The 16,600-nt window shown below is 45.3% G+C and overlaps 1 protein-coding gene across 4 annotated transcripts in view; it reads right to left on the bottom strand.

Annotated features, from left to right (window-relative positions):
* PLEKHG4 (pleckstrin homology and RhoGEF domain containing G4) overlaps positions 1 to 16,600 on the bottom strand; it is an 89,944-nt gene that overhangs the window by 53,120 nt on the left and 20,224 nt on the right. For all 4 annotated transcript variants that reach the window (XR_005107681.1, XM_037409148.1, XM_037409149.1 and 1 more), the window contains exons 3-6: positions 12,521 to 14,678; positions 7,143 to 7,358; positions 3,155 to 3,278; positions 1,932 to 2,025 (exon numbers count right to left, since the gene is read on the bottom strand). Coding sequence is in view for 3 of the 4 variants with exons in the window: in XM_037409148.1 (XP_037265045.1) it covers positions 1,932 to 2,025; positions 3,155 to 3,278; positions 7,143 to 7,358; positions 12,521 to 14,678 (2,592 nt within the window). In the remaining variant the exon portion in view is untranslated. The remainder of the gene's footprint in view (positions 1 to 1,931; positions 2,026 to 3,154; positions 3,279 to 7,142; positions 7,359 to 12,520; positions 14,679 to 16,600) is intronic.

The following is a 16,600-nucleotide window of genomic DNA, read 5'->3' as shown; positions in this document are numbered from 1 at the left end:
TGTGGACTCAGCCTCCCCTCCCCAGGGAGGTTCTCTAGCATTAACAGACCAGAGCGCCGCAGTGGGAAGGGACTCTGCATTAGGGCAGCTGACCTGTGCTTACCCACCGTGAAGCAGTGCTCCTTACGGCTGTCAAGAGGGAAGCAACCCTTCAAAATTGAACAAGCAACACTGGGTCTCAACATTTAACAGATTCTACCAATATTATCATAGTAGGCTTCAGAAAATCTGTGTAAATAAAAGCCTGTTGAAGTAGACAGTAGAACAGCAGAGAAATGAGTTCCAGAGACAGTCTGCCAGAGCTAAGAGACACTGGGAGATGTGTCAGGGATTTCAGAAAGGACCCCGAAGAGATGATTTGTTCTGTGACCTTACAGACTGTGCTTCTGCATCCACTGGCCAGCAAACCCTGCTGCACTCTAGAAAACTCACTGTAGTCACAGTCAGCTTTTTTTGTATTCCTCTAATCCTTGCTTCAGAGCAGATGACAGTACTGCTGTGGGATCACAGAGGTAAACGCTAAGGATCTCCAAAAGGCTCAGAGGAACCCAGGAATTATTCCTGTGCCATAACCAGATGATGAGCTAGCTGAACAGGTCTCCTTTATGGAGTCTGCAGAAGAGTCAAGGTAAGGAACAAAAAACCACAAGCAGAGTAATTAGCCTCTGTCAGTCACTGTTACCTGGAGCACACGCTCAGCTCCAGCAATCTGTTTTGCAGCACATTAATCCCTGTTAACTAACTGTTGCACCACCCTGATAACGAGGTGCTCAGAGCCAAACAGCCATCACAGCAGGATATTACAGAGGCACTGCAAAACACTTATCCCCCACCTTCATTTCAGAGGTTAGGAAACTTAAGGTTAGAATGGCTTTATTCCTGCCATGCTTGTACAAGACTGGGGACCATCTCAACATGTTGCTGATTTCCAAACCATTCCACTAAGACGACCATGCAACTCACATCAGCAACGAAATGCTCAAAAGCTTTAGCAAGCCCACTGGCGTGTGGGCACAGCATAAAAGAGAAGATTCTCGCTCGTTACCTCTGCCGAACCAAGCAGAGCACCAGATTACTCCTTCACCACGGAGAATGAGCCCACTGATAGAGCTGACAGCTCCACCCAGCCCAGGAAGCAGGAGTACAGACTGATTCAGCCCCAACTCTCAGATGTGGCACTGAAGTGCATAAACCACAGAGACACCAGCTTCATTAAAACATTGCCCTGTTCCAGTCTGCAGAGTTTGAGTCCTGAGAGACCTAAACTCTGCTTAAAAAGGAACACCTGCTTAAACAAGATTAGTCATAGCCACGACCCAGCAACTCCTTGGCTTTCTAACAGCCGGAGATAGAAGCTATTTGGGAGGGGGGGCCACACAACCTGTTTGCTTTCCAAGTGACTGATATGAAAGCCTTTGACCTGAAGCAATATAGAGTTACAGCATGTCTGATTCCAATCATTCACTGACAGCCACATCAACAGCTGCATGTGCTCTTCCACCTGGCATGACAGGCAGTGTTCTTCCCTCCATAGCAGGCAGAGGCCTCACTTCCTCCCTCTCCGTCATGGACAAAAATCCCTGCATATTTCACACAAACCCTCAGTGCAATGGACAACATCTCCAAGCCTGATAATTCATGACAGCCTTTAGACTTGGGTACAGGCTGTTCTCAGCACAGAAATGGAAGCAAATTTGGAGGGGTGGGGAGGGGTGTTCTCCCCTAACTCAGATTTGCTTCAGGTTTTTGCTTTGCCCATGGTCTGGCAAGTCCAGGTCATTCTCCTAAAACAGGGCTGGGTGCATAACTACACCTCTCAAAGCCAACTGAAATCCAAGTGGCAGGTGGAGACATAAGCAGCAGATGGAGATATAACATTCAACCAAGACAACAAGCCAACTAGTGTTCCTTTGCCCAAGCTCAGAGCTCACCTGCAATATGCTGAATGCCTTGAAGAGAGCAGGAACTGGTGAACAACGACGAGCATCCACAAGAACAGTCAGACCCAAAGCCTGACATTCTGGTCTGCAAGAACAGAGAAAAAGAGGTCACATTTGTCACCAATTAAAATCAACAAAACTATGGAAACAGAACCCGTAGTCATGACAGAGTGAAAAAAACCAGTACATTATAGCTCTGTAAGGCCAGGGAACTAACTGGCTACCTTCGCCTAACTAAAATACATACATGGAAGCCACCATCTGGATTGCTTAGTTTTTACCTTTGCTATTTCCACCTGAACTTCCCTTTCCTCCAGTTCCTAGGATACATCTCACTGATGGCAGAAGTGCTGATACCCGCTCTGGGTGATCCACACAGGAAAACCAGTCCATTCTAATTGCATTCAGGGACAAGCTTGGCCTCAGCCACATTGCTTCACAAGAACAGCCATTCTGTATCAGACCCGAAGCCTATCTCACCCACAATCAGATTTGAAGGGAAAAGCATAAGAAACAAAGTGTGAGCAGCTGAAGCCTTCTCATGGGTTAAGCCTGTTCCCTTTAACTACGGTTTAAAGGCTTAAGAAAAAGAAAAAAAAAAAGAAATCACCTACAGAGTTAGCTTTACCTCTTCTTAATTGTCTAAAAGTGAACCAAAGTCTCAGTAGAGCCTGAGGTGAGCTGGGAAGAGTCTGTCACAGTGAAAGAAAGTGTAGCTGCAGCCAACTCCAGCCTGCAGACTCCAAAAACAATTGTCAGCCAGGCATTAAGACAGATTTTCTGAACCCTTGGAGATCCTCCCTCCCTCTCAGTTTGGAGGCCTCGCCCTAAAACATCATGTCACAACACTGCATCATGGACCTGCTGCATGACTGCCCCATCACAACTCCCAAATCCCATTTTCTGAGCTAATGAAGGACAGCAAGAATGGCTTGGATTCACAGCAATGCACGAAAACATTCAGTACATACCTAATTATATCACACCGTGTGCACAAGGCACATACAGAACAGCCAAAGTCCTTACTGAACATAAGCCAGGTCACTCTAGCAGAAGACCCCATCTGTACAGTCTTGGAACTGTTTGCACCAGGTTTCCAGGCCAATAAAAGTCAACCTGTTCCACTCACCACCTCAGCTTCCACCACCCCCCCCAAAAGGCAAATTGGACATGGCAGCAGCTGTCCACCTTGTCAGGCCAGGAGTGTCACAAACCTTGGGATGCTATGCAAGTACAGAAGAAGGCGTACGAGCTCAGTGGTATTGCAGTGGGGGTTTAACCAGGCTGTGTTCCTTGTTGTTATTATGGCCACTGCACGTCCTGATTTATCTCTGGTACCTGTAGAAAGAGCGGGGGGGGGATGTGAAAGTCGCACAAGGAAGTCAACAGAGCCTGGTTCCAGGTGTGTATACCTCATATTGCCCTACTACCACCCCATCACCTTCCTGGAAATGATCCCCAGAACTTGACAGAGCGTATGTTGTAGATTGTAGCAGGCTATAAACATACTCCCAAGTACCCAAATGCTGTGCCAGAGTGAAGTAGCTGAGCTCTGCTTGTCTTTCTCTCACGGTAGTGTTAAATTTCAACTGTTTTCTTCTACCCAAACACCCATTCTTCATAAAATACGGCATAAGTTGGCTCATGATAAACCCAGGCTTGTGAGAAAAGCAAGAATGTCATAAACTCAAGATAAATAATCTGACCTCCACTTATGTTACAATATTCACATTGCTGACAGACGAGAATGCAGACAGGTCTGCAGAACAACATGCACTACCTAATGAGACTGGGCACACACCACAGGCTGAGCCTAGCACATAACCAGACATCTCCTGGGGATAAAGCCCTAGAGCAGAAGCCCAGAGCTCCTCCTCAGAGGCTGCAGAGCACATGGCCCAGGAGCACACTCTTGCCCATCTACAGCTCTGACAAGGGCAGAATCGGTGCCAGGTTTTATTAGTTTGAGAGCTGGCACACAGTGGGCACCACAGCTGAGTTGTGATATGTCAAGGAAGGAGAAACATCTCTGCTTCAGTTAGACAGTTCTCTGCCCCCTGCTTTCCAAAAGCCCAAAGACACAGCTTATGACAGGGATCAAGCCCACTCTACGAGCTCCCAAAACTAAATGATAGCCTGGCTTTAGGCTTTAGCCACAACATGCACCAGGAACTCTGAAGAGAAAGATGTAACAGTGCCAATGCCAGAACTGCGTCCAGCCTTCTCTCCAGATGCAAGGGATAGGTAAAGAGCAGGTGGACACACCACTTCAGCGACCCAGAGCTGCCTCTGCCATTCAAAAGCAGGCAGTGCCTCTGCAGCGAGCCTGCGCAGGCGACCAGTGCTCTGCACTTGCACATGTCGCCAAGAAGGTAAGGGATGTGTAACTTGCAGCAAGGACTACACCTTTATTGTGTGAAAAGTAATTCACAAAAACAGCAGCCTTTTCCTGTCATACAAATGGGGAGTGGGGGGTGGGTGGGGTGGGGGTGGAATCCCAAGCACAAGACAAAACCAGAGGCTTAGAGAAAGCTGTCTTTCTGTCTCTTCTGATCTTCATTGCTACCACAGACCATACTGTCCTGGACCACCTCTCTCCCCATCCCAGGGACAAGCATGTGAGTTGACAGGTGGAAGAGATACAGATGGACAGCCCCAAGCACAGAAAACTGCCCTGGTGTGATCTCAATCTGTCACTGGGACGTGACTTGAGTAAGGGCCACAGACACAGATGGGCATCGTTCAGAATCAGGGCTTTCTTCATCCCAGTGACAAGGCTGTAACACAGGCTTTCTCCTGCTAACATCAGGGACAAAAACCTTCCATCTGTGTGATTCAGGAGTTTCAATACTCCTGAAATGCTGTATTCTGGACACTATAATCAAAGAGCAGGAGAGAAATTAGAAAAAGTTTGACCTGCAACTAATAAACTAAGGGGATCATCAGAAAATAAAAAAAGCAAGGCACTCAATTACTAGCTCAATAACCAGGCTCAGTAAAAATTTTCTTACTCTGAAGAAAAATCTTTTGTCCATCAGGGAGGCTGGGCATCCCCAGAACTTGATTAACCTTGAACTTCCATACAGGATCCTGGGAATTGCCTGACCAGGTCAAAAAAGCAACCCCATCCACCAGGGCTAGGTCTCCAATAGTGGCATAACCAGATGGTTCAAGAGCAGAATGCAGAATTGAAAGGAAAATCTCTTCCTAGCTTCATCAGCCACTAGTTCATTAATTCATTCTTATTCACTATTCATTATAGAAATTACAATTTCTAATGCAATTATTATATCATTACCAACATCTAACATAAAGCATTTAACAGAGAGGTGAGTGCACTCCCTCAGGTGTGAAGACTGCCCACCAAAATCCAAAAGGATACATGTGAGAGAAGAGATATCAGTCAAATCCAATACTGGTTCTACAGAAAACATGATTCCTCCCTTAGGTATGTTGTCCCAGGGACATTATGACAGGAATTTGTGACAAAGGAAACAACTAGAGCATTAGCTCACATAGTCAAGCTTCTACAATAGCATGGACTACGAGCTTGTCTGAAAGGCCCTTCTCAAATCCTGTAACTTTTTGGCTGTAGTACACATGATAAAAATGTCCAAACCGATCAGCAGACCAGAAGATTAGAAATACTTCTTTGCAATTTGTTTTAACAATTTACCTCCCAATGCATGTCTGAATGTACCATAACTCCACCCTGCACTTGGTTTCTCATTTCACCTTTTTCCAGAAGGCTGGAAAAGTTTTATTTCCCTTTCCTTCTTCCCTGCACATGGAAAAGTCTTATTTCCCTTTGCTCTTTCCCTGTACAAAGCTGTTTCCACCTCATTCTCCATCATCTTATGAGATAAACAACCTTTCAGTCTCTTGCCACAAGACATCCAATTCAGGTACAAGGAAGTGTCATTACCCTTCTCTGCACCACCTCCAATATTCACCATTTCCTTTTATAACAGAGGCATCAGAACAGCCCAAACTATTTGGGAGGCATCACCAACAAATACGCAGAGGCAAAAATCACCTTCTTATCCTGGCTAGTCATCTCTTCTTTACACACCTGAGGTCAAAATCGGTCTCGCAGCCCCAGCACTGAGCAGGAGATCCCTGTGCTGCCTTTCTGCTCTTCTTCCCAACTTCTCCACACTGCACAGGTACGCCTGACCTCTCCTCTGCTCTCTAGCCAAGTTTCAACTCATACATGGCTCCTGAGCCGATGGAACGCAGCTATCTTCCTGCCCCACTCTGGACACCCCTCTCCCGGGCTGTGGATGGAAGGAAGCTCACAGGGGCTGCTTACGCAGATGCTGCCAAACGGCTGTTTCACACCGAAGAGGCAGATCTCGCCTCCTCTGCTTTAATTTGAATTTGGTTAAGCACAAAGACCTCTTGTGCGGGTCCTATACACCAAGCGATCCCGGCTGCTCTGTCCAACAGCCTCAGCTTTGTTTGCCACCCTGTGTCCCGTACCGAAGTTTCATTGCAGCAATTTGATACTTGCTGCCATATCAGATGCAAACACTAACACCTGACCTACGACTGATCTCAGCAGAACAATTCTGGGAAGTCCTCCCTTGACAGCATTTTGTCATCTGCTATTTAGCTACGCTGTTGTTCATCCCACACGCTGTTCACCCACACTTCATTCGGATATTCCTTTCAACACTATGTGTCATGAAATCAAATGTTTTCAAAAAATCTATTATATCTAGGCAGCTACATTTAATCAACCAAACTTCTAATTACCAAAAATAAAACTGGTTTTACAAGAGCACTGTCAAATAGCATCTTCCACACTCCTATCCTTTAATTACCTACCAAGTGAATCAAGTTCCTACTGTTTCGTCCAGGTCTGAAGTCAGGACCACCAGCCCATCATTAGCTGCACCCTCACTCCTCTTTCTGAACTACTGGTGTGAGCCCACAGATTTGGCATTTCTGACTCATACATGCTTGGTTAACATTTTGAGACTCCAAAGAACAAGTTAACATTACTTTCATGAGAGGAAGTTCTACTTCCTGCCCTTCCCATCCAGCAACTTTAGAGGATTCAAGAAGTGATGCTTCTGGAGAGGTCTGGGGTTAAAGAAATGCAATTGGCACCAGTCTGCAGTGCTGCAAACAGAGGCCCATCTCCCTTGCCCTCCTACAAACCACGCTTCCCAGGCAGTTTCTGGCTCAGCTACTCACCAGGCAGGCAGGCAACTCCGCTCCTGAGCACTTCGGGGTTCACATCCTTGGCTATGGTACGTGCAGACCGACCACCCCAGGCAGTCCTAGAAGACGGGGATGTTGGGGGAGTAATAGATGTTGAGGTTACCTCCAGGGCACTGACTTTACTCACTGGTTTCAACACATCTGTGCCAGTTGCTTCTTTTCTCATCTCTGCCCCCTCTGACACCATCCCTGTAAGACAAGCAGCAGCCAGAATCTCAGGCACAGCTCCACCCAAAAGGTCCCAGGTGGGACCCTGTGGAGGGACGTGCCCCCAGCCCCAGCAGCTCCTCCAGCCCTCATGCCAGCAGAGTGCATGTTCCAGAACTGGTTATAACATCAACAGTACTATAATACCAAGAAAATAAACCAATTTATTGTCAAGTTTGCAAGTTACAAAAACTCAATTCAGATCAGGATTACTGTAGTCAAATAATTTTTTAAAGGTAACATATCAAACAGCACATGTCTGCTCACAGCCTGAAAATCTGGTGCGGTGCAAGTCCTTGGCTAAGCTCCAGCAGCTTGAGCATGCTGAAGTGATAAACCAGCTTCTGACAGGGAGAACTGCTCCATCAGAGCTGAATTACTCCCCCAACACCACTTTCAGATTAGTTCCTGAAAATATGAAGTCAACTCGAGGCTGACAAAGCAGCTGGAAATTAGCTAAAGAGACCTTGTTCTTGTCCAGACTTTTTTAATTAACAGTTATTGTGGAAGTCAGAAACCTATTCTAAAACCCTGAAGAACAGGATGATTACACCAATCACCTCTGTCTGAGAACTGGAGAAAATGCTTCCTCTGCCTGACATCTCAGCTCTAAAGTACAAGTTACTTAATTTTAGAACTAACTGATTTTGGTATCTTAGCTACTACATGGAAACTAACTCTAGTTTTATCAAGTTTCAATTTTCATGTGAAAGTAGCTGCGAGAAGAAAAAAATATATACCTACTGTGTAAGAAGAATTATTCCCCATTTCCCAACATTCTAAGAATAAGAAGCCAACAATATGTCTTCAACAATACGTCTTTAGCATCATAAGCACACAGCCTGGCTATCCTACCGTTTGGCACAAAGATATACTAAAGAAAAGGCTATACTTCGCTGCAAATCCTGATACTTCAGTATCTACCAACAAAAAAAAAAACAAACAACCTTTCTTTAGGAAAATAAGAGTAGGGTATTTATTTGCTTGCTATGAAGTCAGACATCTTAATTGCTATTTAAAATTGACTTCAACCATCCTACCTTCCTGCTGCATCAACAATGCTGACACTTGACTCAGTTTATTTACTAACAGATTCCAATACTTCATTAAAGAGCAGGACCAGGAACAAAGCAGTCCTTGAAGTGGCTTTCAATACAAGTTTTAGCAGTGAAGGAGGTTTACAGGTTGAGGCTCAGCCCAAACTGCTTTCAAAATTGCTAAAGTGGGTGAGAGAAGTGCCCTAAGCAGCATGGCTCACTGTGCAAAATTACCTGACAGCAGGGGGGAAACTAGGAGGGGCTCCAAAGCTCTGCACCATCAAGGCCATGATGGGGCGGGTGCTCATTACTCCTTGGTAACACCCCTCTTGAGGGAGCATCCCTGGGACCCAGCTTGGCATCCACTGCATTTGGCCACATAAGTGGCTGCGATGGCTTCAGGGATCTGCAGTTCTGGGACACATCAGAGCCCAGTTCTGTTCCTAGTGCCACCTCAGTCTCCACTTCCCAGTGATGCCAGAGGTCATTCACTTTGGACAATGCTGCTAGACCTTCCTGCAGCAGCATTTTAGAGGGGCACTGATCTCCCATAGATGGGGTATCTTGAAGACCACAGTGTCATGTAAGTTGTGTTCCAAAGGTTTCCCATTAAGGGCTTATAGACTTTCTAGGAGAACACAGAATCATCTTCTCAAGGAGCTGTAAGGCCTAGCAGTAAGCTGAACCACGCAGTTTATACTAAAGAAATCTGCATTAAATGAAGAGAGCCTGTAAAGAGGACCAAAAGGTGGCATTTATAGGAGACAAGAAAGGGAACATAGCTATACTGAAGGTACTATACCTGGGTAAGAGAAAGACAAATGTACATGGCAGCCCTGCTTTGAATATCTCTTATGAATGAGGCAGCAGCTCCCACAAGCTAGAAAAGAGAAGCATTTTGCTCAGCTCACCAGACACTGTCTTGGTACTGGAGCTTTTCAGCCTCAGGGAAACCTCACTGGAGTTGCGCAGCCTCCAGACTGCATAGATCTTGCCCAAACAAACCTCTTCCCTAAGCTTCCTGGGCTCGGTTGAGATCTGCAGCTGCCACCTCTCTCCAAACAGGCCCAAGCACACTGTTTGTTATTTGCAAACTGGGGTGGAGGCATTTACTAAAGCGGAAATTGTACAATGCGGAGGACTACATCAAAAAGCAAATTAAGAACTGGGACATCTGAATTTGCCATGTTTGCAGGTTCCACCTTTCCCCCAGGTTAAGGAAGTGGTAGAGGAGGATTTGCTTGTGTGCATTTCAAAGAGACATTAGCATTTTTTTGCAAACTGCCCCGGCACCAGTATCATCTATGCTAACATCACACAGTAACAGAGAGCAGGAATGGAATGCCCTAACAGGTGCTGCTGAATATCCCCCTGTGTGGCTCTTCAGCCAATTTCTTCAATATCAAGATACTTTCCACCCCCAAACTACAGGAATTCTTTCCAGAGCCACAAAGTTTCAAAATTCACTTTCACTTACAGTTAGTCATTAGGGAAAAACAGCAGCCACATTATCTGCAAATGGAATAGTATACATTTTTAGCTACCAACTCAAAATAGCTCACATTTACCTCAAAATCTTTCTAAGTTAGACTGTATTTGTGTGGAAGATAGGCTCACTGGGAGAGAGTTAAGGGACAAGGAAAAATCTGGAGACACAGCAAACTCAGATGTTCCAGTTCTGAATGTAACTTTTGACATACCCGACAACGTCTGCCGTAACAAGCAAGTTCCTCCACCTCAAAGCGCAAATCATGCACCTGCCCACTACTGCTGAGGTGTGAACTGCAGATCTGAATTGATCCAGTAAAGCTTAAGCTTTGTTGTTATTTATAGTTTAGGCAAGATACCCACAGCTTCCAATCATAGTAGCAAAATGACCCCAAAAGACACAGTTACAGAGAATTTAACTTGTCTACAGACAGCTAGAAGACCAGAATTTGTAGGACATTTGCTTCACTTTGTAATTTTATCTCTGAATTATCTTCTTGTTATATCTCTGAGGGTTTAATGGGGCTAGATAAGGGGATGGCTTGTTTGGATCTCAAAGCAATCAAATGTAATTTAATGGATTAAGTTTATTATAGTTCCAGCTATAGTGTTTAAGAAATACTCCCAGCATTAACAGATATTTGAGCTGCCCTGTGCCTTAAAGTGTTTGGTTGGTTAGTTTGGGGCATTTTCCTGATGATTTAGGTTGTTTCTTTTGCTTTATAAATTCTGAGGTAACAGGGTTGGGGTTTTTTAACTGCAATGCCAAAGTTTAACATCATCAGAACTGGGCCACAAATGTCACTGCAGCCAAACCCCCCAGAAACATTTAAATTGTCTCTCATAAAAACAAACTCCACACATACCCCAGAGGGGTCCGTCATTGCTGAAATCCACAGCAGCAGCCAAGACTTATCCTGTGGAGCAGCAAGAACACCACACTGACTATCTCATATGCAAACTGGACCTGGCTAATTTTAGACAGAGGAGATGGGAACACTGACCAAGCAGCCACTAGTCGTGAGGAAAGCATACACCCAGCACTCAATACAGCCCAGGTTTTCTGAGGTCCGGTCCTGTGTAAACATGAAGTCAAGCCAGATTCAGCTTGGTCAGGGGAACGGATACCCATGGCATAGTTACACACTGGCATACATGCCCCGAGAGCTACGGACAGGCACGAGGTGACCTCTTTTTTCCTGCTCATGGGAGCAGATGCTCACAGACACACACACTTCAGAAACAGAAACTTTTGAGCTGATCCCTCCATTTCAAAGAAGAGAAATACTTGTCACTCCAAAAGTATCAGAAATACCTGGCAACCGTGGGCTTGCCCAATTACAAAAGTAAAGTGTTTTGGTGCAGCTGTTAATGAGATTTCATTTTAATCAACAGCCACTTTAGCTCCATTAGGAGGTAACACTAAGGCATCAGGTAAAATTTTACTTCTGGACACTTGTGTCCCTTTGGCTGTGTTTGCAGCGAAACAGCCGTGCTGCAGCAGTGGTGTAGGCTCTTACCCACACCAGTTAGGACTAGCACAAGCATTACACTGGCAGCCTGTCCAAAGACAACCAGGTCTCGATCTCTTCCTCCACAGGGTCAGACACACTCTACCAATGTGGGTCTATACCACCGACCCTTTCCAGAGTCCTCACTCTAATCAAGTCAGGTAATTTTCCTAGCCAGGGGTCTTGGGGAATGAGAGCTGTTGAACTGGAATGGCACGTTTCACCCACACCCACCACACACACGCTCCTCAGTGTGATCTGCATATCTAGATACAGCTTTCCAGACTCAGCAGAGCTAGGCAAAGTCAATGCCACGTCCATGCAGTTATACTCTGCCTGCCTACAGTCTGGTGCAGTAGGCAGAGAGGCCTGGATGGCCTGCCCAATTCCTTCTGAAGGAGCACAGCTCCAGTGCAGGAACTCAGGCATCAAGAAGGCAGGTCAACGCCTGCTTGAACATACCATTTGAGTTTAAGTTAGATGCTTGATTTCTCTGTGCTCTCCCACTCAAGTTAAACAGCTCCTACTTGAAACATAACCAAGCTGAAGAAAGAATGCCAGAGGGAGGGAAGGGGCGGGGGGGGAATCCCTCAACTCTTCAGTTTGCTTCTTGAATCAGTTTACCTGCACACATATTTGTTGATCTTCAGGTCATGTTACACAACTAGTATTTTACTGTGGCATCCACCGCTGCTTCCTCTTGCCACAAACAGCTTCCTAAAGCCAATTTTCAACTATGAAAGACTGGTACAGTTACACATTCTCTCCTCGCACATTCCTACGGCATGCATCCATAATGGGCATGTGAATGTAACAGGTGGTCACCAGCAATCAGATCAGCTGAAATGGAAAGTCTCTTACACTGGAACTTTGTTCTGTACTGATGCAAATTTGCAAAGAACTATTAAACAAAATACCCCAATAAACACACCTGCGAAGAGAAAGCTAATTCCAAGCCACAGAAATGACAACTTAATCACTTTCCTGTAGTTTGTGCTACCAGCCCTCATCCTCTCAACAGACATACTTGTCAGCAGTACCTCCTGAGGGCTTTGCTTGTGATCCATGTTGTCAGATAAACACACAAATAAATATCCAATTGCTGTACCTTTAGGAGATGATGCCCTAGAAGCAGCCTCTTGGTGGGAGTACAGAGCGGTGGGCTCCTTATGCCCCTCAGTGGGTCCTGAGGACAGTGGTCCAACCTCCAGTTCCTCCTCAATAGATTCCAGTGTTTTTAAGGCTACAGTCTGTGACTTTTCCCCATGAGAAAAGCTTCCTTGGTTCTCCTCCCCTCCCTGCATGTCCTGTACTGCAACACACTGTGGGTTCAGCAAAGAATTCTCTTCACTTTTATAGCTCTGGTTTTCTATCCGTCTTTGTGGTTCCTCACATGTCTCTCCAGACCTCTGGGTTCTGAATTGACTTGAGCATTCTGCTTGTGCATCAGGGCCCAAAGAGTCACTGTTATTTAGTTGTTCTGCCATCTGATCACCCTCTGCTGACAGAGCAGTTTGGAGCAGTATGGCTTCTTCAGCTTTCTTATGCTGACAGATAGAGACCTCTTGCTCTTCACCATCTGACAAGAGTCCACCTGTAGCAGCTTTAGCAGAACAGTGACTGTGACTAGCCTGACTCTCATTTACAGTCAGTATTTGTTCAACCTCTTTGACTTCCTCTGGGCTGTCCCTTTTTCCCAGCTTGAATTCACCTACTTCTCCTTGGTTCTGTTCTGGAGGATTTAATGGAGAACTAAGATTTGCTTCCTGATCACTGCAGCAGGCACCAACTGCTCCTACATCTGCTGTGTTCCCTAAAGGAAAGCCTCCCTCCAGGCCTACATCTGAACTCTCAGGTGTGATGAGCAATGTGATGGCCTGGACTGGCTCAACACTTTCACTGACACTCTGGCAAGAAACATGAGAACCTTCCTTCAGTGTGCAACGTGGTCCCGAAGGCCCTAGGACAGACACAGGAGAGGCACCTATCTGTGTCACCTCATTTTGACCCTCAGTCAGTGGTTCTCCATGTACTCTCAGTATAACCTCCTCTTCAGCAGCAGTAGCATGTACAATTGTTTCTGGGCTCTGCTCTGACATTTCAACACCAGGTTTTCCACTAGGATCATCACTTTCTCCTTCCGTGTTTTGGGGAGCACTGGGCATTCGTGCTTTGCAGCTGAAACCATCTCCAGCACACATGTCACTGTAGCTGCACAGTGCATATCGCCAATCGATTAAGTGTTCACTGCAGGCCTCCTGCTCTGCAGATAAATCTTCTGCACTGCAGGCAGCAGACTCAGCCACAGAAAAACTATTCCCCATGTTTCCAGGACCACCTGGTAACAACTGACTTTCTGGAGACAGTTCTTCATGTGCCATCATTTTGTTGCTTTCCAACGGAATTACATTTTTGAGAACTTCTGGAGAAGAAGTCCTCAGAGTGTCCACTTGACAGTGCTCCTTCTGCATAAGTGCTGACTGAACTAAGTTCTTGGAGTAGGTACTGTCTTGAATAACAATAAACCTATGCTTGCCTTTAGATGCATTCACTCGTGTTCTGGGCTGAGTTAGATAACTTAAAGCTAGTGACTGGGTTAAAGAGCCTGTCTGTGGCCCAAACCTGGGCAATGAAACTTCTGTCAGCTCAACGTACTCCCCTTCAAGGTCACTTTTCAAGTTCTCTTGAGGCACAGGACTTATACAGACACCATTGACAAGAGCTTCACTTAACTGCGGAGCTGTGCTGCTAATGACCACGTCTTGATTTGGACTTTGTTCCTGTAGACACTGAGATCCTAGTTCTGGTGAACTGCGCTCAGCATGGTCCATGGGGAGGCACAAAGCCGAACGTTCCTCTGTTATTTCTGGAGAGATTATATTGTTTTCAATTATTTTTGGTTTATTTATAAATTCAGGATTAACCACTTTATCCCAGGGGACACGAAATATTTTATCATCAGTGGTTAGTAAACAATTTTCCAGTGCTATACCCATTCGCTCTCCATTGAAAGTACTCAACCATTGCAGAGTAAAAATAGAGGTATAGGAAACTTCTGGAATCACGACTTCCTCTACATTATGCTTGTCTTTTGCCAAACATTTCAATACAATTCGTGGAGACTTCTTCAGATAGGGGACCACCTGGAGGTAGAAGTCACCAGGCTTCAAGATTTGCCAATCAATGGAAGCCAGCTGGACTACAATCTTCTCATGAATACACAGGGGCCAGCCCTCATGGCGAAACAGCAAGCCACAGTACTGAACCTATGGAGAAAAGAGAAAGTGTTTTCAACATCAGGAACACATGTCAGCTCAAGCTTTTGGACAAAAGAAATCAATGCCTCTCTTTCACAGCTGTACCAATAGAACAGTTGAATTTAGGGTCTTTGGTTATTAGCATAGGGGAGTTTTCCATACTGAGGTCTTCTCTTTGAAAAGCAGAAAGAAGAAAAGCTACCAACAGAAATTACCAGCATCTCTGAATAGGAACCAACCAGCTGCCAGAAGTTTCAGCCCTGTAATAAAACTGGGTCAGCGCAGACAGGCAGATGTCTAAGCCCCAGAATCCCAGCACAGAGAAATCAGGAGTTTCCAGTCCCAGTGCTCAGCTGGGAGACCCTGTCTCTACCTCATTTCTGACTCATAAGGGCCAACTGGACTGACTCAGAAAGTGAAAATTCAGACCATACAGCATCCCTAACCAAGTGCCATTAGAGAAACACAGGCAGAGAGCAGTCTGCTTACAATGCACTGACAAAACCCACTGTCCTCAACTGAAAACCATCCCCAGCCTTAACAGAGAAGGTGGCAAATAATATGCATAATTTCCAGAACATTCACAGTAAGCTCTAGGTTGTACCAGGTACACTCAATACCAACTTGCCAGGAGGCTGGAGGTGCAGAAACCTCATCACACGGGATGCCACTAGTCAGCCTGGCACTGCAAAATGTCTTTTCTCTGGTCTTGGGTCTTTAGACTGAGGTCTGCTGAAGGGAGGTAATTAAAAGCTTTGCTGATGAGGGAAGGCAGCATGACAATGCCAAGGTCTGTCTGAGGACTTGTTTTTATTCCCTAATATGCTCTGCTGGAATACACAGCATGTTCCACCTAATGTCGGTTAAGCCAAATTGAAGAGCATGGAGCCAGGTAAAAAGCATTGCTCATCTCATGCTAACACGAGCCTTTGCAAGACAGGTGGAGACAAGTTACATGGGATGCAGCAGTAAGGGATGGCTGCAACCTACCAGTGAATGGAAGCAGATACTGCGAAGACAAAGCAGGAGAAAGGAGGCAGCAAACGAGGAAAGCATAGCAGAACCACAGAGAAAAAAAAAGCAAGTGCCATCAGCCAGCTGCAAGGAACTGTTGGCGTACCAGGGATTTCCTTGTTCCCAAAACACAGCAGCACTCAGGACAAGTCTCAAACAAGTCCCAATAAACTAAAAGAACTGAAGTTTCATGGCTGAACTGAATTGACTCAATTATTTACAGCTTCATCACAACTTCAAAAAAATAAAATCACTGATTTGAACTTGATTATGTTTGGGTAAACTAAGATTTAAATTGATCCATGACATAAGCCATCAGTTTCATGATTAATTCCATCTTTCCTGGTCACAACAAGGGTTTAGATAGGATTCACTTGTATTGATGCAATACTTAGAAAGCTGTCATCTGACTTCAGTATTGGCAGCATTAGACTTCAGACATTTTATTTTGTTTCTAATACGTGGCCACATGGAAGTCTTGACAAAAGAAAGCAATTATAAAAATGTTGTATTCTGCATCTCCAGACAGATGAAAGAAAAAAATACTTTAATTCAAATATTTTGCCATATAGTAGAGAAACCACAGGACTGGAAGGAACCTCCAGGATCCTCACACACCTTGAAACAACAAGTAATGGCATCAAGTAATTTCTTTCCTATGTTCATCAAGCTTTATTGTCAGCCCAGCCAGGTTTCCTAGCCTCACTGCACTTGATGCAAAGTTGTTCAGAGGCTTGAATGCCCAAATTATCCTTCAGGTTCAATAATTCCTCCTCCTCAACCCTGGAGCTAATTCTCTGGAAGTGTTCCCATTGCTTAAAATTATTAAGCCATGTCACATCACCGTAGCACGCCTCCCTTGATAATCTCTTAGGCCTGCCTGAAGCACCTCTTTGGTGATGCCTTTTTTTAAAAAA

The sequence above is a fragment of the Falco rusticolus genome, chromosome 15 (assembly GCF_015220075.1).
Source record: "Falco rusticolus isolate bFalRus1 chromosome 15, bFalRus1.pri, whole genome shotgun sequence".
Classification (NCBI taxonomy): domain Eukaryota; kingdom Metazoa; phylum Chordata; class Aves; order Falconiformes; family Falconidae; genus Falco; species Falco rusticolus.
The sequence above is the reverse complement of the archived record's forward strand: the minus strand, read 5'-3'. Positions and strand labels throughout refer to the sequence as shown.